At 38.9% G+C, this 27,503-nt stretch overlaps 1 protein-coding gene across 2 annotated transcripts in view; it reads left to right on the top strand.

Moving 5' to 3' along the window:
• The window catches only part of SPATA16 (spermatogenesis associated 16), a 227,097-nt gene that overhangs the window by 192,937 nt on the left and 6,657 nt on the right, over positions 1-27,503 (top strand). For both annotated transcript variants that reach the window (XM_070582355.1, XM_008530780.2), the window contains exon 10: positions 792-875. In XM_070582355.1, coding sequence (XP_070438456.1) covers positions 792-875 — 84 coding nt within the window. The remainder of the gene's footprint in view (positions 1-791; positions 876-27,503) is intronic.

Below are 27,503 nucleotides of genomic sequence, written 5' to 3'. Positions count from 1 at the left end.
TTTTGAGTGACTCAACTCTGCCTTCTTCCTTAAGCTCTGCAATATCTAAGATACAGAAAGATCATCTAAGAGTTCATACTGTTTGATGACGCGGAACTGAGCTGGCATTTGTTCTTTTTTAGAGAACGTCCTTTTTTAGCTTTGAATATCACAGGCTTAATGTGGCTTCTTTACTTTGCGGCCACATATGTGTCATGTGTGCAGGATTGTCTTAAATTGGCATAGGGCAGTTTGGGGCAAAGGGTGGAATTTTAAAACTTGCCTTTGAATGGAACCTAAAAAGAAAGCTTGGTTATTTTGAAATTTTAGGAAAGAATAGTAAAAGAACTGAAATGAGCTAGTTCCTTTAAAAGGCAATAAAGCAGTACAATTTTCGTATTGTCCTCTAGTGAGCTTTTGCACGATGCCTGGAATTATGATACATTAGCCTCAGGAGGAAATACTAAAAGGCATTCATGTACTACATGCCATTTCCTGAGAGAATTAGCTAGCGCCTTCATTCTTTACAACCCAAATCTGTTTTTACAAAACATCAACACTTACTACGTTAAAACCTATACATTTTCTACAGATTTTCAAGAAGTACCTTTTCATTGTTTCAGTATTTTACATCTGCAATAATACTCGGTAATGACTGAAGCAAAGATGAGGTGGCAGTGTTCATTGTCGCAAAGATGAGTAATAAAATCATCCGCGTACAAATGATTTTTTAATTAGGTTTTAATCTGTGTATTTAGAGAAGTTATTTCTGTGTGAATTCCACACTGATAATTTTTATCTTGGTGCCACAGCTGCAGTCACTAATGGCAGATGCTATGGACACCCTTGAAGGAAGAAGAACCGATAAAGAACGTGTGTGGAATACAATCCAAAAGGTAAAACTTTCAACTGAAGGAAAAAGATATATTGTTCTCAAAGAAAATGTCTATCTTGGGTCAAATCTGTTTAGAAGATAAAGAGAAAAGAGAGTTCTTCAGTTCGTTTTATTGTATGTTTTCTTTTTTTAAATAAATGCAGCTCTCTCGACGGAAGTGTAACCAAAATCAAATATGCATTTATTTATTCTGTTCCCTCAGGACTGCTTCTTTTCCAACAGACTGTGGTCATATGCTTTCAAGAGTCTTCTTATCATACTCATTTTCGTATTCTATTTTTATTATCTGCTTCCTCATTATTGGTTATTATAGATTTTTTTAAAGCCCTTTTATCAGTGTTTTAGTCCGCTCCCCAATTCTTTCCCCCAAATTTTGTCACTTGAGGAATAATGGCTACATTTCAGAGAACTACAAAGAAACTAGCACATTGATGTTTTGGGTGGAGGAGTGACATACTGGTGGTTAGAAGTAGAAGAACATCCCCTCACTGGCTACTGGAGTTTAAATAAAACAGCACTGAGAGGCGCTTGGCTCAGAAGACTTGTGTGATACTGCAGGGCCCTCTGGCAACATAGCAGGGAGTAATGTCAGGTGTCCAGTCCAGCTCAAGGTAATAAGTTCTTGTCAATCTACTCCGCACTCCGTCTCCTCCAATCACTCTAAGAACCCACAAAGGGAGAACTTGTGTCATGGGATGTGAGAGGAGCAAACCAAAGAAACCTTTACTTTAAGAGGTAAGAGTCAGCTGTGAGGGATTCTGGTGCATCTGAGGAAATGTGTGTCTTCTGTAATAAATCCAGAGGCCCTATGATAAATTCATATTTATCATAGACATCAACTGAAGTCAGCAAGTATTTGTTGAATAGCCACTGTGCCTGAAAGAACACTAGGTGTTTAAGGATATTGTGCTGGGCAAGACAGACCCAGCCCTGCCTATATGGGCCGTACCATCTAAGAAAGAAGACAATCATCAAACAGTTACTTATAAATCTACTGAATATCACAGTAAAAAATTGGATGTTCGATGATCTATGGAAACAAATAGGGGAATACAATTTGGTCTGGGAGGTCAGAAAAGCCATTTCTGAGAAAATGGTATTTATACCACATTTAAAGAATGTTAGTAGTTATCCAGGTGAAAAGGGAGATTTCGACACAGAGGGAACAGTTTGTACCAAGAACGCAAAGGAAGTAGAGCATATTCACAAACTGACAAAGGAGCAAGGAACTTATTTCAAAATGCAGGGGAGAAGCAGAAGAAGTCAAACCACAGAAGGGCTTATCAATTACCTGGAGGATTTGGAGTGTTTCAGAACCTGATTTTCAGACCTCTCTAGGGCTGTAGTGGGGGAACCCATTGAGAGGCTACAGAAATGTGAGGAAGTCAGTGGTAAGGTGTTGGCTTGATCCACAGTGGAGGTCATACAGATGGAGAGAAGCAGACAGATATAAGAAATATTCAGGAAGCCAAATCTACAGACCTTGAGTTCACTGATTGTATATGGGAATTTAAAGAATAGAAAAAGTTAAGAGTGTTGCCCAGATATTGGGCTTGAGCCATTGGGCAAGGGATAGGGAGAGGTGGGCTGGTGCCATTTACTAAGGAAAGAAACACTGTCATAGGGACAGATTTTGGCTGAGAATATAAATTCCTTCAGAGTCCAGTTGAGAGACTGAGACCATGCCAGATATTTGAAAGGGAATTTAATATAAAGAATGGTTAACCAGATATGAAACTGTTAGTTAGGTAACTGAGAAAGCAAAGTCAAACAATGATTTATCACAGAGGAAGCAAAGGAAGCAGCAACCACCCCTTAGTGCTCAGGAATCAAAGAGAAGAGGTTGGAATTACTAAAACTTTAGAAACTTGGAGCAGGGACCCTGCTGGGCCAACACTCAGACCTCCCAGTAGGAGGCGCTGCTCAGCTGGTACTAGTGTCTCTGAGCCTGGAGGAGGGGTCCTGAAGGGCTGAGACCCAGACTTCTGAGGAGGTGGCACTACCCCACTGTGCTGAGCAGGGTGGGGGCGGTGAAAGCAGAGAAGAAGTGGTAATGAAGGTAATTCTGCAACTTTTGGAAAAACTAGATTCAACTGCTACTATAGAAAAGAATGTATGTTTCTATAGTGAAAGAGCTTTGCTGAAGAGATGCTCACAAGAACCCCAAGCAGAGAGGAAGTCAGCAGCAAGTAAATAGGAAGCAGCAAGTCCCTCCTTTCTCCTTTGTCATTGCAGTGTCCCTCTATCGCCCACTATTGACAGAAACCCACAGCTGGCAAAATAGAAATGGGGTTTGCAGTGTTCCAGCCCCAGCATCACAGAGTTAAGGTAGAAAATGGTGGTTTTGGAGTTGACAGACTAGAGACTAATAAATGGCACAAAAGTGCATTGAACTTAGGATGCTGGCAAGATATGAATTACAAGAGTCTGGAATTCTGGATAAAAGACTGCATGGAGGTAAAGACTTCTTAGTCATTGGCAAATTGAATATTAACTGAAATCACTTGAATGGGTGACATGGCAGAGAAAGAGCTTAGAATAAGAAGAGAGCCTTGAGGAGTACATTTCAAACTTAGGAGGAAAACTCTACAAAGGCAACTAAGAAGGAATGACAAGAGGAATTGGAACTAGAGGTAAACCAAGTCCAGTGCTGATGAGAGTCAAGCAATATAGTCAAATATCTCCGCTGGCTATAGAAAGAATTGTTTAGCACAGGGGTCAGTAAACTACAGCCCGCATGTCAAAGCCAGCCAACCACTAAAATAGGTTATTATTTACAACAATATGTAAATAAAGTTTATTGTAAACAGACATGCCATTCGTTTACATATTGTCTATGTCACCTTGACCAAGTTGAGTAGTTGCCACAGACCGTATAGCTCACAAAGCCTAAAATATTTACTATCTGGCCTTATACAGAAAGTTTGCTGTACCCTGGTTTACAGCATTATCTCTCCCAGAAATATTTACATTTGTACAGTAAATATTTGTATTTACAAGTCCAAGTGATAACAGAGAAACAATCCAATTATGAAATTCCAAGGACCAGCCAAAAAGATGGAAGAGAGATTGACATTTGTCTATATTTGTCCACATCTTGCAGACAACCACCAATTCCACATCACTCTAAGCTAGTGTTTTGATGCCCACGTTCACAGGAGCTCTCAGCCTGTGGCTTCCCACTTTGCCCCTATTGCAGTCATCCATCGCTGTGTTACAAATCACCCCAAATATAGTGGTTCAGAACAACAATTTGATATTCCCTCTCACAGTTGTATGGGTTGATCAGACTCAGCGAGGTGGTTCTTGCTCAGTGCCTCTCATGTAGTTCAATCAGATGGCTTCTGTGCATGGGGCTGGGTTATTTGAAGGCTAAAACGGACTGGACTCCAAGATGGCTTATTCACGTGGCTGACAGTTGACACCAGTCAGCTGAGACAGTTGACAGAAGTGCCTAAACGTGTCCTCTCTTTGTGAATTAGGCTGGGTTCCAAGAGGAAGTATTTCAAAGAAAGGAAGTGGAAACCATCAGTCTTCTTAAAAACCAGGCCCAGAACTAGCAGAGCAACTTCCACCATATTCTATTGGTCAAAGCAGTTACAAGCCGGCCCAGATTCACAGGGTTAAAGGGATAGACTCCACTTCTCCCTGGTGCAGGGTATGTGCATTCAGTGAGAAAATGACATGATAGCGCCCGTCTTGGAGACAAGCTCCAGCAGCAGACCTGTGCTTCCTTGTCCGGGCTGGCAAATATACCTGCAAGCAAGCAGGAGTCAGGAGGATAGTCAAGTCAAGGCCTTCGAGGCCTCCAAGGCCACTGAGATTGGAACACTGCAGAGCCACTCCAACCAATGACTGGGCATCTAGAACGACTCACTGGTGAGCAGCCAATCTCTCCAAATTAAAAGCCCTGATAATGATCTTAGCTTTCTAAATGGAAGCCCCTGAAAGGCCTTTAGGAAGATGTGGATGGGAAGGAACAGGGTGCCAAATTTTTCCCAAGGGCTTTTAATTTGGTTAATGTGACTCTACAAAGGATGATTGTATCACTTCCAGACAATTCCAGTAGCAAGTAGGTAATTTCCTTTTACTGCTACAGAGTTAATTTGCATGTGCAGAAAAAAAAAATAATTAAAAAACTAATCGTACAAGCTACACTGTGTTCTGAGCCGACTAGAAGTTGACATCCGTATCACCACCTCTGAGATCTGTTCTCTGTAATAGAAACAGCTGTCGGACCTGATGAAAACACTTGAAATTTTCATCTGAAGCCCCAGAATTCTAGCAGCACCTTCTATTCCACGTAGTGAAGGGGTCCGTCAGAAGCCCTATTACCAGCACAGTTTGCAGGGCTCCACTTTGTTATAGGTCTATAAAGAGCCTATCAAGATGAAATCTGATTTATGAGTGCTGACCTCCTATTTACGTTTTGTTGTCTTTGAGATTTCTCTAAGAACCCAGAAAGAGAAAGAATGAGACAATTAGGTTTTTTCCTCATTCACTAGAACTAAAATATATTCTTTATAGAGTTTTAGGCAAGTGGTCCTTGTTTTGGTTTGGCTTTACAGAGCGTTTCCTTTCCGGTAATTAACTCAAGAAAGATATATGTATGTTGGCTTAGCTGTGCACACACAAAAATAAGCAGATTATGTCCAAAAAAACGGTAAATTTTCTTGTGTTGGAAAGTCCCATGCCACAACAGGACTCTTTAAAGAAGAGCATCACACTTTGCTTAGTTTTAGTCTGTCGCAAAAATACTTGAGAAAACAGCCTTTTGAACATCACACGGGTCCTGCTGACACACTGCTCATTCACGCACTCCTCAAGCATTCACGCCACGTCCTCTTCGTCGGATACTGTTCCAGGCATTGGAGATCCAGCCATGAAAAAGCGATGCCCTCATGATGTTTGCGTTCTACTAGAGAGAAGGAGGCAGTAACCCACCTAAAGAAATATGGAATATGTGATAGGTAATAAGGGCCGTAGCGGGAAGAAGCAGGAAAGGGAAATGGAAAGTGCCAGATGATTGCAACTGTGAAGAGTCAGACCAGGATTCACTGAGGTGACACTTGAACAAAAATTTGGAAGAAATGAGGGAACCAACCATGCAACTATCTGTGGAAAAGCATTCCAAGTGAAGGAAACAGCATATGCAAAACTGAGATTGGAGTGTGCCCAGCATGTGCAAGGAACTGCAAGGAGGGCAGGGCGGATGGAGCAGGACAAACAAGAGTCATAGGAGATGACCTGCAAGAGGAGAGGGTGTAATGCTTTGTCAGACAAACCAACAAGAACCCTCTAGGCTCCTGAGTTGAGAATAGATTAAAGAGGGCAGGGAGACTAGTTAGTAGGTTATTGCTATGATACAGGAGGTTGGTTATGGCAGCTTGAACCTTGAACCCTGGTGGTGGCAGTGGATGTGAGAAGCTGTCAGAGTCAGTCATCCATCCAGAAGAAGAACAAAGGCTTATTTAGAGGCAGGATAATACAGTAAAAAGCACCCTGACCTAGCCATTCAGAGACTTGGGACTGTCCCAAATTAGCTCAGAAGCCACTGCCTTTCTCTGGGCCTCACGTTTCTCACCTGTAAAATAAAGATATTGAACTGGAAGATGTAAGTCCCTTCCAAGCTCTGAATGAATGGATCTTTTGAAAGCCAGACCATCAAAATGAAAAAATGTGAGTTAGTATCTACTGAGTTCTTAATAGGTGCCTACTCTCTCTTATCTACTTTACATCCACCAATTCACTAATCCTCACATGAAGTAAAAGGTGTGATTTATTAAACAGAGAAGTTTAGCAATTTGCTTAAAGGCACACAGCCAGTAAGTTCTGGAGCCAGAACTTGATCTTGCCCTAGAGGCTAAACTCTCTTTTTATTTTATATATGTGTATATGTACATATATAATTATTAGACAAGGTAGTGCATACCTGATTCCCCTTCCCATTTACCACCTGTGACAGCCTGCTGGCCCAGCCCCTCCTGGCAGTTTTTACTCCTTTGCTGGAGCCATGCCCACATGCACTGGGAGGGAATGACATTTCCCTCTGTGTGAAGACGCACAGGGCTTTTTTATTACTGTGATTGAGGTACAATTGACATATAATATATTTGTTTCAGGTGTACAACATACTGACTCAATGTTTGTATATATTGCAAAATGATCGCCACAGTAAGTCTCGTTAACATCCATCACCATACACAGTTACAAGATTTTGTTTTCTTGTGATGAGAACTTTTAAGATCTACTCTCTTAACAACTTTCCAAGATGCGATACATTATTGTTAACAATAGTCAGCGTGCTGTACATTTTATCCCCAGGACTTATGTTATAACTGGAAGTCTTTCTGACTCCCTCACCCATTTCACCCACTCCTCTAAATTCTTTCTTGCTAGAAGCCCAAACTTTGTGTTGCCTGAAAAAACCTGACTGGCTAGCGTTGTTTTACATATAGCTGAGCACTGGTGTGAGGCCAAATGGAGAATAACAGTGACTTCCAACCAAAGTGGAATTTGGCCATAAACTAGCCCAGCTTGTCTGTCCAATTCTCGAAATGAAGTTCTTTCAATCCAAGCCAAAAAAGCCACTAAGGAAAGATTTAAAAAAAAAAAAAAAAAAAGATTGGCACCTGCGCTAACATCTGTTGCCAATCTTTTATTTTTTTCCTTCTTCTTCTTCCCAAAGCACCCCTGGTACATAGTTGTGTATTCTAGCTGTGAGTGCCTCTGGTTGTGCTACGTGGGGCGCCACCTAAGCATGGCTTAACGAGCGGTGCCATGTCCGCGCCCAGGATCCAAACCGGCGAAACCCTGGGCTGCTGAAGTGGAGCACACAAACTTAACTAAACGGCCACAGGGCTGGCCCCAGGAAGGAATTTTTAGTCTACCTTTGTAATCCCCCTGAATAGGATCCTCCTCCTCTGTTCCTTAGCACTCCATCTATAACCAGAAAGAATATGGAGCTGAAATCTGCAAATACTTGATCGTTAATTTAGCTCCCACTCATGGGATCTTGGGCAAGTCACAACCTTCTGAGAAACATAATGCATCCAAACCCTTACCACCTGCATAGTCTATGATTTTGTGTTACTTAGCATTGAATCCTAAGTCCCACTGAAGCTTTATGAGCTAGGCCTGAAAACAAATAGAAAAAGGAGTCTTTAAAAAAAAATGTGCCAACTGTTAAGTTGGAACATTCTATTTCTTCTCACCAGAGTCAGTTAAGAGAAACAGTTAAGCAACACTCTGACTGCAACTTAGAAGAAAAAGTTATTTGCTATTCATTTACAGAGCCTAAATTTCACACTGAGGCTATCAGAGTTTAACCTGGTATAACATAAAGTATTGTCTTATTCTGATATGCCTCTGGATCACTGATTTGAGACTAAATGAGGAGAAAAGAAGCTTTGTTATTTTAAAAGTAATGAGAGAAATGCTCTAGCATATAATCGTGGCCCTGTGAATTTTCATGAGAAGAAATGCTACTTTAAAATTTCATCAAATATTATAACATAATACATCATAAACCTCAACGAATCCAGGTGATGGAGTATAGGTGGATATCTTTAAACCACCCATGTGAACTTATTGAAAATTATTTAGCTTTTTATGCTCCTTTTTATCTCAAAATCTTAACTTAAAAATCATGCTCAATCATCATACAGAAATGACATTCATTGATATACTAATTTGATCTTTTAAGGTGAAAATGGGATAGAATTGTATGTCACTTAGCATCTCTGTCATGTTCAAGGCTTTCGATGGAGGCAGACAAGCAGGGGAGAATGCAGATTTTGGAGATGGGCCAGGGCAGTTGGTTGAGGAGCGAGAGGGCCAGAGCAAATTGGAACATTTTATTTACTTTCCACATCAGCATTCAAGACTGAATCCTTCCAGAAACTCTTCTGAGAGAGATGGCACATGTGGTACTGTGATTCATTGGCCGGGCATTTGGGCTTCCTAATACAGGGTGAGGGCGCACAGTTGTGTCTCTCTGAAAGGGCTGCTGTCTTTTCAAAGATTCAGCCACCGTACCACTCATTTGCGAAGCAGTTTTTCCAGCAATCAGGCTTTTCCTGTGTGTCTTGTTCTTTAAGGAGTCTCCACAGATTTATTGCAATTTGATTATGAATCTTCTCAGCTTCTGGTTATGTGCTTCCTCATTAGCATATCCCCAAATTCCTTTACAGTGTGTGCTCCAAGCACTGCCAAGCAGTTCTGTTCATGGCATAATGCAGATCGTGTAGAGAAACCTAAGTGCTGTTGTTGCTGACCATGCTTGGGGGAGGAGGGGAAGAGGCTCTGTGGACAAGGAGGAGCGACACAAGGCTCAGGGGGCTGAAGAGGCCAGATGCCTGGGATAAGTCATCGTGGTTCCTGGGATAAATGAGTCCACACCAGTAGGTGTCCAGGCGGCAGCTGTAGTGAAGGAGCGTCCACCAATAGTCCTAGGAAACCTCCTGACTGTGGTCAGAGGCTGGGTCCTGGGGCAATCGGACCTGGGGGAGGTCCTCCTCCTCAGAAGTTAAACACTGCAAAGCCAAGTCTAGCCTGGGAAGTGGAGAAAGCCAAGAGCCTTGGTCTGGCCATCCTCTCCCACCACAGTACAATGCTCCAAGACTAGAGGGCAAATTTCAATTATCATTTAAGCCAAAAAAACATTTTTCTTCTCTGACTTAAAGGAAAAACTTTGTGGTTAATTTGCTAAACATTTTCAACAGCTGTATTGCTAATCATTCACCTCTCACCTGTTCTTTGCTTTTTCTCCAATATTGGGAATACCTCTTAGATACTTTGTTGGCTGAAAGTATTCTAAAACTTTGATGATTTGGCAGGAAATTTCTGCAGCAGAAGCATTTCTGTGCAGGAGTCGAATGCCAGCATGGCCCTCATCTAGGGAGCATGTATCCAGAAGCTTTGTCATGTTAAACCAGAAGTTTATCAAGGAGCAGATGAATCTAACTGCCATTGTGCTCACAAGCCTAATAAAATACTGTGTTACCCCACAAATTATCAGACTGTGTTAGTCTGTTTGAAGCCTGTTTTTGAATAACTATCACAACCAAAACTAGCTATAGAAAAACTTATTTCAGATAATTAATAATGTGATAAATATTATCATAATTACTATTGATCTTTAATATGTGCCAAGCACTTGAACAAGTTATCACATTTCACGATCGCAACTCTAAGAGAAAGAGGTCATTATCTCTCCTTTGAAAGATGAGGAAAAAGAGCTTTGAAGAATTAATAAGGAAGCAAGCCCAAATTTGTAGTGACAGGGTTTGGTTTTGATCAGATTCATTTGGGTCAAAGGCTCTGTTCCTAATCATTAGTTAGAACACTTATGTTAAACCAAATGCAGCTACTAAAAGTCAATGGCACCAAGAACATAACCTTGCCGAAGCTCAGATTCTGTAAGACAGAATGAGATAAACTTTGAGTCTGTTTTGAGTGAGATAGGAGCATCATAGGCTACAGTAGCCATCCTCCATCCTTCTCTAGATCACAGCTGTCTAGCCCAGGTGGGGACTTATCCAGACTGCATTGTGGCAACTGCCTGACCAAATCAGAACCTGGCACACACTATCCCCTGGATCATGCTGCTCTTACTTCCTCCTTCACCATCCCTCCCTTTATAGACAGACCATGGTTAGGTTTGCTTTAATAGCTTACCTTCCTTCTTCCTGCACTTTTAGAACTTCAAGAAAACAGCTTGGCAATCTAGTCATCCTTGTAGTGTATTTACTGTTGCTCTGCACATCATTCTCGGGGGAGGTATCTGAATTAGCATTCTATAATGCACCAAGCAGGCTCTCAATGAAAACATAATTTCAGAAGCACATGTTACCCTAACCCCTCCAAGCTTTACCCTCACAGCACAGAGCCCTCAAGCCTGGGGCTGGACAGCACATTTACTGCTTCACTTCCTGGCTCTCTCCCTGCCTGTTCCACCAGTGAGCTAAAGTAGAGAGGGGACTAAAACAGAAATTGAAAATGCTCATATTACTCCAATCCTGCTAGAATTTTTATCTTTATAGAAGCTTTTCAAAATGCCTCTTTCAGAAGTTCAGTGAAATATTCTGAGATGAGGGAGGGGAGCATATATCTCGATTGTAGTTTGAACTGAAGAGAGAGTTGCAGTTCATTCTAAAAGTTACTCTCTTTAAATTACCAAGAGTGTCGTCTTTGCTTGGCAGCCCAGCATTTTATTGCAAGTACTTTATACATTAAGTTTTGCAATCCTTTATAATTCTGGAGAATAACAGAATAACAGCTTACACCACTTGGTAGCTAAATGAACCATAGGACATCTTCCATTCTGTATTGAAAGTGGGATTAATACAGAGTTCAGAGCAAGTGACTTGCAGCTCATTCAATCATTTACGGTGTACTCATTACACCCTTCATCTCTTGGAGAAGGGCAAAAACGAAAACACCTTTACGTGCAAGCCTAAGGGAAGGTGTGAGTCATTTATCATTCTGTTTATTACTTTCTTAAAATGGTGCACGTGGAGGAGGGGACAAAACTGTCATCTAAAACACATACAAATGCCGTAAGCACAAACACACCCGTATCTCTTAGCATCGGTAAAACTCTGTGCATGTAAAACTTGTGTGTACTCTGCTAAAATGGCCTTCTTTTGGAGAAAAGACTGTGGAGAGGAGTGTGAGATGGCTGGTGAAAAGACGAATATGGACCTATGTTAGATCCTTACCTAGAGACAGGATAAAGTTAGGTCCCTCTCTTATTGAACTAAAAGGAATTCAAGAGGCTTTTAACTTCTCAAGTCCTCTTAATTGGAGAGAAGATGTCTTCAGCTTCACAATGATTCACTTCATCCTACTGATGAAGATATTTAGAAGCAACTGAAAACTGATTCAAGAAATAAAAGTACATCTCCCTAAGGTACAAGAATCAAAAATTACTCTTTAAAAAGTCATGATAGAGGACTTCCTCTTCCAGGAATATGGAGTACACGTGTTCTTTCCCATTCCTCCCATTAAGTACAACTAAAAACCCTGGACATTATATGTAAAATGAATATAGGACTCTGAAAGGTAGAATGAAAAAGCAGCAACCTAGGGACATGGGGACCCAAGGAATGACATGGTGGTGAATTCACTTGATTTTTTGGGGTGGGGGGCTTGTATATCCCACACTTGTACTGAAAAGCCAGTGACCCAGAAACACTAACATGTGCAGATAAAAAAAAAAAAAAAAAAAAGACAAAAGCCTGCTTTCTCTAGCCAAAGGAAAAGGAAAGGGGCAGTCTAGGCAGACAGAAAACTCAGACAATAATCATTCCACTCCAGCCAAATACCACAGAAAAAAGTGGTGGTCCAACCCCACCCATGACAGGGTGTCTTAACCTTCCCACACTAATAGGGTGGCATCACAGAATAACAAATAGGGAGCCTGTTTTTCCATCCACACTGGGTGGTTGGCACCCTTTCCCACCCCACTAGTGTGATATCAGAGGAGGTCTAGTAGAAAGTCAGGATTTTCACCACCCACCAACAATCATGAGCCTCCCTCCTCAACGTGATGTGAGTGGAGGCCAATGGGGAGCAGGGATGAGGTACTACCAGCTGGACAGGTATCATTGGAAACCTAGTGAGGAGTTCAAATGCTCATACCCACCCGGAAGTAATGAGAAGCCCCTCCCTCAGATGTCAGTGTAGGCTAAGTGGAAAACTTGAACTTTTATCCTCACATGGCAGTAATGAGGCAGTGCTCCTCCCATTTCCTGCCATAGCAGTGTCAGAAAAATATAGCTAAACCAGAAAGTTTAAATAAGTCCACAGTTTCATAACATAATACCCTAAATGTCCAGATTTCAACTGAAGATCACTTATCATACCAAGAACCAGGAAGATCTCAAACTGGAAGAAAGACAATCAACAGATGTTAACTCAGAGATGTTAGTGATATTAGAATTATCTGATAAAGCTTTTAAAGCAGCCATCATAAAAATGTTTTAATAAGCAATTACAAACATGTTAAAACAAATGAAAAAAATAGAAAGTCTCAGAAAAGAAAGTATCAACAAAGAAATAGAAGATATAGAACCAAAGAGAAATTTTAGAACTGTTAAATATAGTAAATGAAATAAAAAACCTCAGTGGAGGGACTCCACAGCTGAATGAAGGGGCAAGAAGAAAGAGTCAGTGAAATGAAGACAAGACAATAGAAATTACCCAATCTGAACAACCAGGAGAAAATAGGCTGGAAAAAAATAAACGGAGCCTCAAGGACCTGTGAGATTATAACAATAGATCTAACATTCCTGTCATCAGAGTCCCAGAGGAGAGGAGAAAGAGGATAGGACCGAAAAAGTGCCCAAAGAAATAATGGCTGAAAACATCCCCAATTTGGCAAAAGACATAAAACCATAGGTTCAAGAATCTGAATGAAGCACAAACAGGATAAACTCAAAGAAATCCCCACCAGGATATCTCATAGTCAAACTTCTGAAAACTAAAGACAAAGAAAAATCTTGAAAGCAGCAAAAGAGAAATGATACATTACTTATAAGGGGAAAACTATTTGAATGATAATGAATTTCTCATAAGAAAATATGGAAGCCAAAAGTAAGTGGAACAATATTTTTCAAGTACTGAAAGAAAGAAATTGTCAACTCAGAATGCTATCACCAATGAAAATATCTTTCAGAAATGGAGGAGAAAATTCAAACATCCTCAAAAGAAGGAAAACTAAGAGAATTTGTCAACATCCAACCCACCCTAAAAGAATGGCTAACGACACTTCTCTAAATAGAAAGGAGACAATGAAAGAAAGAAGCTTGAAATATGAAGAAAAGCTGAAAGAATACAGCAAGCAAAAATGTGAGTAGAAACAGTAGACTGTCTTTCTCCTCTTTGTTATGTTTAATGATGGAAGCAAGTATTGTAGCATCATATAATGTGGTTCTAAATATATTCAGACTTCCAGTTTCCAAGTCCTCATGTAAGCAGCTTGGAAGTCACCACTCTGTCCTAACAACAAGTGAAAAACTGAACAGACTAAAGAATCCAACTCTTCCTGGATTTATAACAGAGGAGAGGACACAGAGCAAACCACTGCCCCCACGATCAGAGAGACTGACAGGTGAATGCAGGGAGACGTGGCTTCCCAGAGTAGAGACTCACCTGGGGACACTGCGACAGGAACTGGTGCTCGAGTAGGAAAACCTGAACTGTAACTAATAAACTCCTGAAGAATCACTGCGAAAAACTCTGACAATAAAAATTCCAGGGGAACTCAGTCATGGGGGGTTCCACACAATATTATGAGATTTACCTCCCGGAGTTCAACCAGGTTCTCATTGTAAATATCACGCAAAAATCCCCCTGGGCCTCTAGCAGGAGGAGGGGAAAAGGAACCATTCTGAAACATACCAGAGCACTCTGTTCTTCTTAGCAAGGCCTGTCCTCAGAGGAAACTAGTAACCAGAGCCTAACTGACCCAGGGAAGAAAAATACCCAACTCCAGCCCATTCTAGCCATCTTGTCACACCTAAGAGGGGGAGAAAAAACTGAGAAACACTTGTGAAGTTCACAGTCCAAAGGCATAGGCTCACTAAAAGACCTAATCATAGCGCTATAGAATGCTTCCCCTCACCTCACAGCTCACAACCACATTACTAAGGCCCTATTTGCAACAGTTCCTTTTACCCAGTACATCATATCCAGCTATCGATAAAAAATTACAGAGCCTACCAAAAGGCAAAAAGCACAATTTGGGGGACCATCCCCATGGCCTAGTGGTTAAGTTCAGCATTCTCTGCTACAGCAGCCCAGGTTCGGTTCCTGGGCACAGACCTACACCACTTGTTGGCAGCCGTGATGTGGCAGTGACCCACATAGAAAACAGGAAGATTGGCACAGATGTTAGCTCAGGGAAAATCTTCCTCAAGCAAAAATAAAAACCAACAACAACACAATTTGAAGAGACAAAGCAAGCATCACAACCAGATACAGCAAGGATGTTGGAATTATCAGACCAAGAATTTAACACAATTATTATTGACATGCTAAGGGCTCTAGTAGACAGCATGCAAGAACAGATGGGCATTAATAATAGCAACAACATACAGGCATGCCTCAGAGATATTGTGGGTTCAGTTCCAGACCTCCACAATAAAGCAAATACTGCAATAAAGTGAGTCACACAAATTTTGGGGTTTCCCAGTGTTTACACTATACTGTAGTCTGTGTACAATAGCATTATGTCTTAAAAAATGTAGGGGCTGGCCCCGTGGCCGAGTGGTTAAGTTCGCGTGCTCCGCTGCAGGCGGCCCAGTGTTTCGTTGGTTCGAATCCTGGGCGCGGACATGGCACTGCTCATCAGACCACGCTGAGGCAGCGTCCCACATGCCACACCTAGAAGAACCCACAACGAAGAATACACAACTATGTACCGGGGGGCTTTGGGGAGAAAAAGGAAAAAATAAAATCTTAAAAAAAAAAATGTACATACCTTAATTTAAAAATATTTTATTGCTAAAAATTCTAACCATCATCTGAGACTTCAGCGAGTCATGATATTTTGCTGGTGGAGGGTCTTGCCTCAATGTTGATAGCTGCTGACTGATCAGGGTGGTAGTTGCTGAAGGTTGGAGTGGCTGTGGCAGTTTCTTAAAATAAGACAACAATGAAGTTTGTAGCATCAGTTGACTCTTCCTTTCAAGAACGATTTCTCTGTAACATATGATGCTGTTTGATAGTTTTTTCAGAATTCTTTGAACTTTTTTCAGAATTGGAATCAACCATCTCAAACCCTGCTTCTGCTTTATCAACTAAGTTAATGTAGCATTGTAAATTGTTTGTTGTCATTTCAACAATCTTCACAGCATCTTCACCAGGAGTAGATTCCATCTCAAGAACCACTTTCTTTGCTCATCCATAAGAAGCAACTCCTCATCTGTTGAAATTTTATCATGAGATCACAGCAATTCAGTCACATCTTCAGACTCCATTTCTAATTCCAGTTCTCTTGCTATTTCCACCACATCTGCGTTACTTCCTCCACTGCAGTCTTGAACCCCTCAAAGTCATCCATGAGGGTTGAAGTCAACTTTCTCCAAACTCCTGTTAATGTTGATGTTTGACCCCTTCCAATGAATCGCAAATGTTCTTTGTGGCATCTAGAGTAGTGAGTCATTTCCAGAAGGTTTTCAACTTACTTTGCCTAAATCCATCAGAGGAATCACTATCTATGGCAGCTATACCCTTATGAAATGTATTTCTAAATAATAAGACTTGAAAGTCAAAACTACTCCTTGGCCCATGGGCTGCAGAATGGTTATTGTATGAGCAGGCATGAAAATATTAGTCTCACTGTACATCTCCATCAGAGTTCTTGGGTGACCAGGTGCATTGTCAAGGAGCAGTAATATTTTAAAATGAATCTCTTTTCTGAACAGTAGGTCTCAACAGTGAGCTTAAAATATTCATTAAGCCATGTTGTAAACAGATGTGCTGTCATCCAGGCTTTGTTGTTCCATTTACAGAGCACAGGCAGAGTAGATTTAGGGTAATTCTCAAGGGTCCTAGGATTTTTGGAATGGTAAATGAGCTTTGGCTTAAAGTCACCAGATGCATTAGCTCGTAACAAGAGTCAGCCTGTCCTTTGAAGCTTTGAAGCCAGCATTGACTTCTCCTCTCTAGCTATGAAAGTCCTACATGGCATCTTCTTCCAATAGAGGGCTATTTTATCTACATTGAGAATCTGTTGTTTATTGTAGCCACTTTCACTAATTCTCTTAGCTAAATCTTCAGGATAACTTTCTTCAGCTTCTTATCAGCAGTTGCTGCTTCACCTTGCCCTTTTATGTTATGGAGATGGCTTCTGTTAAACTTCATGAACCAACCTCTGTTAGCTTCAAACTTTTCTTCTGCAGCTTCTTTACCTCTCTCAGCCTTCACAGAATTGAAGAGAATTAGGGCCTTGCTCTAGATTAGGATTTAAGACAAAAGGAATTTTTTGGCTGGTTTGATCTTCTATCTAGACCACTAAAACTTTCCCAACTCAGCAATAAAGCTGTTTTGCTTTCTTAATTTGTATGTTCACTGGAGTGGCACTGATAACTTCCTTCAACACTTTTCCTTTGCATTCACAACACAGCTAACTGTTTGACACAAGAGGCCTAGCTTTCAGCCTGTCTTGGCTTTTGACATGCCTTCCTCACTAAGTTTAATCATTTCTAGCTTTTGATCTAAAGTGAGATATGTGTGACTTTTCCTTTCATTTGAACACTTAGAGGCCGTTATAGGGTTATTAACTGGCCTAATTTCAATACTGTTAAGTCTCAGGGAATATGGAGGCCTCAGAGGAGGGAGAAAGATGGGAGTATGGCAGGTCACTGGAGCAGTCAGAACACACACAGCATTTATCAAGTTCACCATCTTATGTGGCTGCAGTTGATGGCATACCAAAACAATTACAATAGTAACAAAAAGATCACCGATCACAGATCACCATAACCAATATAATAATAATGAAAAAGTTTTAAATGTTGCAAGAATACCAAAAGGTCATTCTTCAAGGTTACCAAAAGGTAACACAGAGAAACAAAGTGAGCAAATGCTGTTGGAAAAAGGCGCTGATAGACTTGCTCAATGCAGGGTTGCCACAAACCTTCAATCTGTAAAAAAACGCAATATCTCTGAGGTGCAATAAAGTGAAGCACAATAAAATGAGGTCTGTCTGTATTCAGTTATGTGTGCTTATGTATATATCATATATATCTGCTTATGTTTGCTTATATATAAGTAAAATGAATGATAGCAATAATACAAGGGATAGGAGAAAGGAATTAGGATTATTTAGTTAGTGTAAGCTAATCACACAACGGTGTAATGGTATAGTGTTATTTGAAAGAGAATTTGGATTGATAGTAACTGTATATTGCAAACTCTAGGTCAATCACTAAAAAAAAGTGAAAAAAGAAGAACTGATATGCTAAGAAAGGAGAAAAAAATGGAATCATACAAAATGCTCAATTAAAACCACAAAAGGCAGAAAAAGAGTGGAAGACTGTTATGACTTTATTAAATTAACATTTAAGTAGAGCACAGGGTTCCAGATGATAAGCCCTGGTTTAACCAAAGACCCCAAGAAAAATTGAAATAGAGAAATTTATTACTCACAGGTCCTGGAGGAACCACGAAAGGACACACAGAGAGATTGAGGCAAGGCACAGGCAGGGAGAGAGCTAGGACCTGGGGCAAATACATTTATTAGGGTCCATGGGTGAAGTGCTTTGCAGGTGCCTGGCTAAGTCCAGATTGGTCAATTCAAACCAAAAAGAAATGGGTTCTGGTAAGCTCCATGGAGGTCTTATCTAAGGAATGCACAAAAGGAAGGACCTGGGAAGTGGGGGAGAATGTTGATCACAAGGACTGTTGGGAAAGTCTTATCAGGAGCTTACATTTGCTTGTGATTCTGTGGACTATTATCTATGACATGCACTTGCTTGAGGAGGCTAGTGTCAGTTTAAAGCCCCCACAGGCCACTTGGCCAAACAAGATGGATGCCAAAGCAGCAATACCATGGAGTAGCTTAGCCAAACTCTCAGCAAAGATAAAGATAGGAACAAAGAACAAGGGAAACAAATAGAAAACAGTAATAAACGTGGTAGATATTAATTCAACTGTATCAATAATCGCTTTCAATGTCAAGAGTCTAAATGCACCAATTAAAAGCTAGATTGTCAGAGTAGACCAAAAAACATGACCCAACCATATGTTGTCTACAAGAAACTCAATTTAAATATAAAGACACATATTAAAAATAAATAGATGGAGAAAAATATGACATGCTAACACTAATCAAAAACAAGTGAGAGTAGCTATATTAATTCCAGAAAGAGGAGATTTCAAAGTAAGGAAAGTAATCAGGGGTAAATAATGGCATTACATAATGATAAAGGGGTTAATTCTCTAAGAAGACATAATGTTTCTTAATGTGTATGTGTCTAACAACAGAGCATCAAACTACATGAAGCAAAAACTGATAGAACTGCAAGGAGAAATAGATGAATACTCTATCCTAGTTGGAGACTTTAACACCCTCTTTCACAAATGGACAGATACAGCAGGTGGAAAATCAGTAAGAATATAGTTGAACTAAACACCATCAATCAACTGGATATAATGGATATCTATGTACTACTTTATCAAACAATAGCAGAATACACATTTTTCTCAACTCATGTGAAACACTCACCAAGCCAGACCACTTTCTGGGCCATAAAACACACTTTAAGAAATTTAAAATAATAGAAATCATACAATGTCTGCTTTCAGACCACAATGGAATTACACTGGAAATCAGTAACAGAAAGATAACAGGAAAATCTCAAAATACATGGAGATTAGATGGCACACTTCTAAATAACACGTAGGTCAAAGAAGAAATCTCAAGGGAAATTTAAAAATATTTTGAACCAAACAAAAATGAAAACACAGCTTGTCAATTTGTGAGATGCAGTTAAAGCAGTGTTTAGAGGGAAACTTACAGCACTGAATGCATATATTAGAATGGAAGAAGTATCTAAAATAATCTAAACTTCACCTTAAGAAACTAGAAAAAGAAGGTCAAATTAAATCCAAAGTAAGCAGAAGAAAATAAATAATAAGTATTAAAAATCAATGAAAATGAACACAGGAAATCAATAGAGAAAATCAACAAAACTGAAAGCTGATCTTTGAAAAGATTGAAATAAAATTGATAAGCCTCTAGCCAGGCTAAGAAAAAAGAGAAAGGACACAAATTACTAATATCAGAAATGAAAGAGGGGACATCACTACAGATCCCATGGAAATTAAAAGGATAATAAAGGAATACTATGAACAACTCAAGGCCCACAAATTTGATAGCCTAGATAAAATGAGTCACTTCCTTGAGAGACACAATCTGCCAAAACTCACACAAGAAGAAATAGACAATCTGAATAGGCCTGTATTTATTAAAGAAATTGAATCAATAATAACCTTCTAAATGCATGTAGAGAAAATGAAGGCAATTATAAATGAGTGAGGGTAAAAAGACATTAAAGAAGGTAAGGTTTCCATACTTCAAATGAAGATAAAATGAAGACACCAGTAGACTGAAAAATTATATATATGTACATAAAGGAATTGAACTATGTGTAAAGATACATCAGAACACTCTGGATAAATCAAAATGGAATTCTAAAAAATAGTCAATACCTATAGGAAAGTAAGGGGAAAAAATGGAGAAGCAAAAACCAAAGAGAACAAAAATAAAACAAAACATAAAATGACAGACTAAGTCCTAACATACCAATAATTATATTAAATGTAAATAGTCTAAATATACCTTTTAAAAGACAGAGATTAGAAAAATGGATTTAAAATCATGATCCAACTATATAATGTCTACAAACTCAGTTCAAATATGACATAGGCAGGGTAAAAGTCAAAGGACGGAAAAAGATATATCACACAAATATTGATATTAGTTAAGAAGTAGTGGCTATATTAATATCAGACAAAGTAAACTTCACAGCAAAGAAAATTACCAAAGACAGAGAGGGGCATTACATAATGATAAAAGGGTCAGTCTACCAAGAAGACATAGCAATTCTGAATTTGTATGCAGCAAACAACAGGGTTGCAAAATATATGAAGTAAAATATAGGATTAAAAGGAAAAATAGACTTGTTCACAATTATGTTTGGAGATTTCCACTCCTCTCTTTCAACAGTCGATAGAACAACTAAACAGAAAAATCAACAAAGATATAGAAGTCAATAACACTGTCAACTAATAGGATCTATTTATAGAACAATCCATTCACCAACAGCAGAATACACATTCTTTTCAAGTGCCTATGGAACATAAAACAAAACAGACAATATCCTGGGTCATAAACCTTGACAAATTTTTTAAAACTGAAATCTTAAACAACGTTTTCATCAACTGCAATAGAATCAAACTAGAAATGAATAACGGAAAGGTAACAGGGAGATCTCTAAATACTTGGATAGTCCATGGATCAAAACAAAAGTCACAAGGAAAATTTTAAAAATACATTGAACTGAATGAGAATGAAAATACAGCATGTCAAAATTTGTGAGACACAGCTAAAGTAGGACTGAAAGACAAATTTATAACACTAAATGCATACATTATAAAAAGGAAAATCTCAAATCAAAGATTGAAGCTTTGCCTCAAGAACCTAGATAAAGAAGAGAAAAATAAACCCCAAACAAGCGTAAAGAAGGAAATAATAAATATGACTAAAAATCAATGAAATTGAAAACAAAAAAATAGAGAAAATCAATGAAACAAAGAGCTGGTTCTTTGAACAGATCAATAAAATTTATAAACAGATCAATAAAATCCATGACTAATGAAGAAAAAAAGAGAGAAGACACAAATCACCCATGTCAAGAATGAAATGGGATATCACTATAGACCCCTTCAGACATCAAAGGGATAAGAAGGGAATACTGTAATCAACTCTACACATACAAATTCGACAAATTAGATGAAATGTACCAATTCCTCAAAAAACACAAACTACCAGAACTCACCCAATATGAAATATCTTAAAACACCCTATAACTATTAAGGAAATTTAATTTATCATTTAAAACTCCCCAAAAAGAAATCTCCAAGCCTAGCTGGTTTGACATCAGTTCTACACAATCTCTTTCAAAGAAGATAAGAGGATGAAACACTCCCCAATTCATGTTATGAAGTTAGTATTATCTTGATACCAAACAGGCAAAAAGAGTACCAAAAAAAAAAAATCCTGGGGCTGGTCTGGTGGCATAGTGATTAAGTTCACACACTCTGCTTTGGCAGCCCAGGGTTCATGGGTTCAGATCCCAGGCACAGACCTACACACTGCTCATCAAGCCATGCTCTGGTGGCATCCCACATATAAAATAGAAGAAGACTGGCACAGATGTTAGCTCAGCAACAATCTTCCTCACCAAAGAAACAAACAAAAATTCCTGCAAACCAATATCACTTATGATTACAGATGAAAAAATCCTTAAAATATTAGCAAATAGAATTCAGAAATATGTAAAGAGAATTATATGCCATAACTGAATGAGATTCATTCCAGAGATTCAGGGCTGTTTGAATATTTGAAATTCAATGTAATCTACCATATTAACAGGATGCAGAAGAAAGAAAATCATATGATCATATCTATTGATGCCAAAAGAGTATTTGACAAAATTTAACACTCATTCATGATAAAAACTCTCAGAAGTCTAGGAATAGAAGGGCACCTCCTCAAACTGGTAAACAGCATCTGTGAAAATCCTACAACTAACCTTATAACTTAATAGTGAAAGACTGCTTTCTCCCTAAAAGGAAGAATGAGACAAGGATGTCAGCTCTCACCACTCTTATTCAACATTGTGCTAGAAATTCTAGCCACTGCAGAAGGCAAGAAAAAGAAATAAAAGTCATATAGATTAGAAAGGAAGAAATAAAATGTCCCCTATTTGCAGATTGCATGATTGTCTACATAGAAAATCCCAAGGAGTTTACAAAAAAATTCTCAAAACGATAAGTGAGTTCAGCAAAGTTGCAAGATACAAGATAAAGGTATAAAATTCAATTGTTTTCTTTATACTAGCAATGATCATAGATGCTGAAATTTAAAATACAGTACCATTTACAACTGCTCAAAAAAAGTGAATACCGTAGTGTGAATATGACAAGACATGTATAGAACTTGTATGCCAAAAACTACAAAACAGTGATGAAAAAAATCAAAGATCTAAATAAATGAGGAGACATACTGTATTCATGATCAAAAGACTCAACATAGTATAGATGTCAGCTTCTCAAAATTGGTATAGAGGTTCAATGCAATCCCTGTTAAAGTCCCAGCAAGATTTTTCATTGATAAGGACAAGAATATCCTAAAATTTATGTGGAAAGGCAAGGGAAACAGAATAGCTATGACACTTTAGAAAAAGAACAAAGTGGGATTAGTCAGTCTACTTGATTTCAAGACTTTTTATATAGCTATAATAATCTAGACTTCATGTCATTGGTGGAGTAATACACACATAGCTCACTGAAAGAAAATAGAAAACCCAGAAATAAACCCACATAAATATGTTCAACTGATCTTTTTATAAAGATGCAAAAGCAGTTCAATGGAGGAAAGATAGTCTTTCAACAAATAGTGCTGGAGTATTTGGTCATCCATACACCAAAAAAAGGAAGAGCTTGACTTAAATCTTACACTTTATATAAAAATTGACCCAAAATATAGAATTATAAAACTTTTAGGGGAAAAAAACCACAAGAGAAAATCTTTGGGATCTTACTCTATGCAAAGAGTTCTTAGACTTGACATCAAAAGCACGATCAATAAAAGTCTAATTGATGAATTAGACTTCATCAAAATTAAAATTTTTGCTCTATGAAAGGTTATTAAAAAGGATGAAAAGGCAAGCTACCAAGCAAGAGAAAATATTTGCAAACCCACGTATCTGACAAAGGACAAGTATTTAGATTATATTTAAAAACTCTCAAAATTCAACAGTAAAAAACAGTCAATCCAATTTGCAAATGGGCAAAAGATGAACAGACATTTCACCAAAGAGAATGGGCAAGTAGGCTCATTAAAAGACATGCAACCTCATTAGCCATGAGGAAAATGCAAATCAGAACCACAATGAGATAAAGCACTACACACCTATCAAAATGGCTAAAATAAAAAATAGTAGCAACACTAAATGCTGGTGAGGATGCAGAGAAATTGGGTCACTCATACATTGCTGGTGACGATGTAAAATGTTACAGCTACTGTGGAAAACAATATGACAGTTTCTTTGTAAAACTAAATATGCAACTTATGTGACCTAGAAATTGTACTCCTGGGCATTTATCCCAGAGAAATGAAGTCTTATGTTCACACAAAAACCTATACACAATTGTTTATAGCAACTAAATTCATAATAACCAAAAATTGGAAGTAATCTAGATATCCTTCAATGGGTGAATCGTTAAACAAACTTTGGTACATCCATACCATGAGATATTATTCAGCAATAAGAAGGAACAAACAGTTGATACACACAACAACCTAATAAATCTCCAGAGAAGTACGAAATTATATACTATATGATTCCCTTTATATAACCATCTTAAAATGACAAAATTATAGAAAAGGACAACAGATTATTGATTGCCAGGGGTTAAGGAGGGTAGAACCAGGATGAAAACAGATATAGTTACAAAAGGGCACCATGAGAGATCTTTGTGGTAAGGGAGACTTTCTGTATCTTGACTGTATCAATGTCAGTATCCTGGCTATTGTATTCCACTTTAGTTTTGCAAGATGTTACCATTGGAGCAAACTGCATAAAGATTTCACAGGTTCTGGGGCCGGCCTGGTGGCACAGTGGTTAAGTTTGCACGTTCCGCCTCTTGGCAGCCCAGGGTTCACCAGTTCGGATACTGGGTGCTGACATGGCACCACTTGGCAAAAGCCATGCTGTGGTAGGCATCCCCTATATAAAGTAGAAGAAGATGGGCATGGATGTTAGCTCAGGGCCAGTCTTCCTCAGCAAAAAGAGGAGGATTAGCAGTAGTTAGCTCAAGGCTAATCTTCCTCAAAAAAAAAAAAGAAGAAAAAAGATTTCACAGATTTCTTCCTGTATTGCTTCTTACTGAGCTTGTGAATCTACAATTATCTCAAAATAAAGAGTTAAAAAATATATTATATATTCAAACCTTCAGATAAATTATTCCATTAAATGTTGAAAAATAATTTTTTAAAAAGCCGTGATACATGGTTTCCTGGACAAAGTGATAGCAAGGTGTTATAATTGTTTTTAACACTATACTAAGCATAATAAAAAGTGTTACCATTATGGGTATTTTCACTCAAGAGTTGGTAATATGGTTTAGCAGAAAGGTTTTTTGCATGGTTTGTAACATCTTGGGGGTAGGTGTGTCAGATTTTCACATTGTATTTTTATGACTAAAATACTAAATAACATACCAAATTCACTAATTGAAAAAGGAGAAATATGAGGTTTGTCTGTTTGAATGCTAGCCAGAAGCTAAAGGAAACTGCTATATTATGAATAGCAGAAACAACTCAGTTTCAGAAACTGTTTATTTTAGAAATTAATTTCAAGCCTGTTTGAAAACAATTGTCATTCTAATAAGAATTAAAATTCAAAACATTTTGGATGATAAATATTTAAAAGCATTTGGTCTGGAAACTAAACTGGAACAGAGCAGGGAAACTAATGTTAGCAAATCCACTATGGTGGAGTGACATGTCTCATTTGCCGAGAGGATTTTGGTCCACACTGCTAATCGCTGGAAACGCATTCTCATTCTATAACCACCATCGCAGTTGTATAAACCTCATATTTGTCCCTGAAGAATCCAATTCTCATTTCATCTGCCTTTTTTCTTCTTAAAAAAATCTTTAGAACTTTACTAAAAAAAAATCCTTTGAGTACCCAATTCCTGAGTCATAAACATGTGCAAACAAACCCCTATAAACATTCCTAATCCTCTCTCCTTGGTCCAGACTACTTGAAATCCAATAGGAAGTCCCAATTCATGCCCAGCATCTTCCTTCTCAGTGTAATTTACCCAGGCTTTTGTGTTCAAGGTCAACTTTCTCTTACTGCCTTCACCGGAAAGAAACCACCTTAGTTCCCAAGGTGTGCACTAAGCCTGTGCTGGAGGCACCAACAAAATAGGGAGCATCAACCAGTGGGGAAAGTGAATTTTAGAAAGCATCAAGGTCATGTTTGAGAGGAGAATTAGAACTTAACTGAGCTTCCATTCACTATATGGCTTAGTAGTTGTATTAGTTTGCTAGGGCTGCTGTAACAAAGTACCACAACCTGAGTGACATAAACAACAGAAATTTGTCATCTCACAATTCTGGAGCCTGGGAGTTAAGAACACAGTGTCCTCGGGGTTGGTTCCTCCTGAAGGCCGTGAGCAACATCAGTCCCATGCCTCTCTAGCTTCTGGCAGTTTGCTGGCAATCTTGATGGTACTTTGGGCTGTTGGAGTATCACCCCAATCTCTGCCTTCATCTTCACATGGCACTCTCCCTGTGTGCATGTCTGTAGCCAAATTTCCCCTTCTTATAAGAACACCAGTCATTTTGAAGTAGGGCCCACCCTAATGACCTCATTTTAACTTAATTACCTCTATAAAGACTCTGTCTCCAAATAAGGTCACATTGTGAAGTATTGGGGATTAAGATTTCAACACAAGAACTTTGAGGGAACTCAATTCATTCATCCCAGTAGCGTTTGATTTTAAATGGCTTTGGGAGGAAAAGGGCCACCCAGATCGTCACAGTGAATCTCCTTCCACTCTACCACATCTGAATGACTCCCTTTCAAAGTTCTATTAGGCCACTGCCGTGTAGTCCCTTGTGATCATCTCTCACCAGCATTGCTCATGTTGAGCTTCTTGTCATTTCTTTCCTTAGTTTGCCCCATTCCTAACTCTATGGCCTAAAATTCAGTTTCTTCCTCAGGAACATCCTTGGTCTCATGGCCAGCCTTCGCATAATAAATGGAAGGCAATAACGTTGTTTTCACCTCTGGCTCACATGCCTTCAGTTTTGTTGTTGTTAATGCCATCAAGTCAATTCTGACTCCTAGCGGCTGTGTGTACAGCAGAGCAGAACCCTGCCTGGTCTTTTTGCACCATCCTCTCACCTTCTGCTGCTCTATCAGACAATGCTCCACTGCCATCCATAGGGTTTTCGTGGCCAGTTTTTTCCAGAAGTGGGTGACCCGGTCCTTCTTCCTGATCTGTCTTAGTCTGGAAACTCCAGTGAAACTTGTCCACCATGGGCGATCCTGCCCTTATTTGAAACACTGGTGGCATAGCTTTCAGCATCACAGCAACACGCAGACAACACAGTAGTCATCCTATGGGTGGTGTGGTTCCCTGACTAGGAAACAAACCCAGGCATGGCAGTGAAAGCTTGGAATCTTAACTGCTAGATGGCAATGCCTTCAATTACCAAATAAAAATAGGTTGAATCTATGTGCAAATGAAGCCACAGTCAGCACCACAAAATGGAGGAGAGTCAATAGCAATTCTCCTTCACAAGAAAGTTCTCAAATGAAGAGAAGGTCACCTGATCCAAAGACATCCCCCATACTTTCCACTTACACGTAAGATACAAACCAATTTTACAGGTAAAGGTTATTGGAGTAAATGTTTGAGTACCTTTTAGCATACCTATATTGAAAGTGATTATGGAATAGTTGTATCTGGGAAAGCATATGATTTTAATCTGTAAAAATTCTTGCATTTTATCCTGGAATAGAGTAGAAAAATCATAAGTTTTGATATCCTGAAAAAATATAAAATCATTAACTGAAAAGGAATATTTTAGTACCGGTGAATAACCTGGTGCAGTTGTAAAACAAGAAGGAAATGAAGTGTACTGTGAACTACCTTCTGCTGTTAAGCTAACCTTAATAGGGGCCCGTTGGATGCAAAATAAAATTTTGATACATCTGGAGAAGAAAATATAGGTCTTATAGATGTGATAATTTTATGCCTGCGATAGAGGGGAGGCCTAAGAAGCCCAATATCTATGGGTGTTTATATTAAC

The sequence above is a fragment of the Equus przewalskii genome, chromosome 18 (assembly GCF_037783145.1).
Source record: "Equus przewalskii isolate Varuska chromosome 18, EquPr2, whole genome shotgun sequence".
Classification (NCBI taxonomy): Eukaryota; Metazoa; Chordata; class Mammalia; order Perissodactyla; family Equidae; genus Equus; species Equus przewalskii.
The sequence above is the reverse complement of the archived record's forward strand: the minus strand, read 5'-3'. Positions and strand labels throughout refer to the sequence as shown.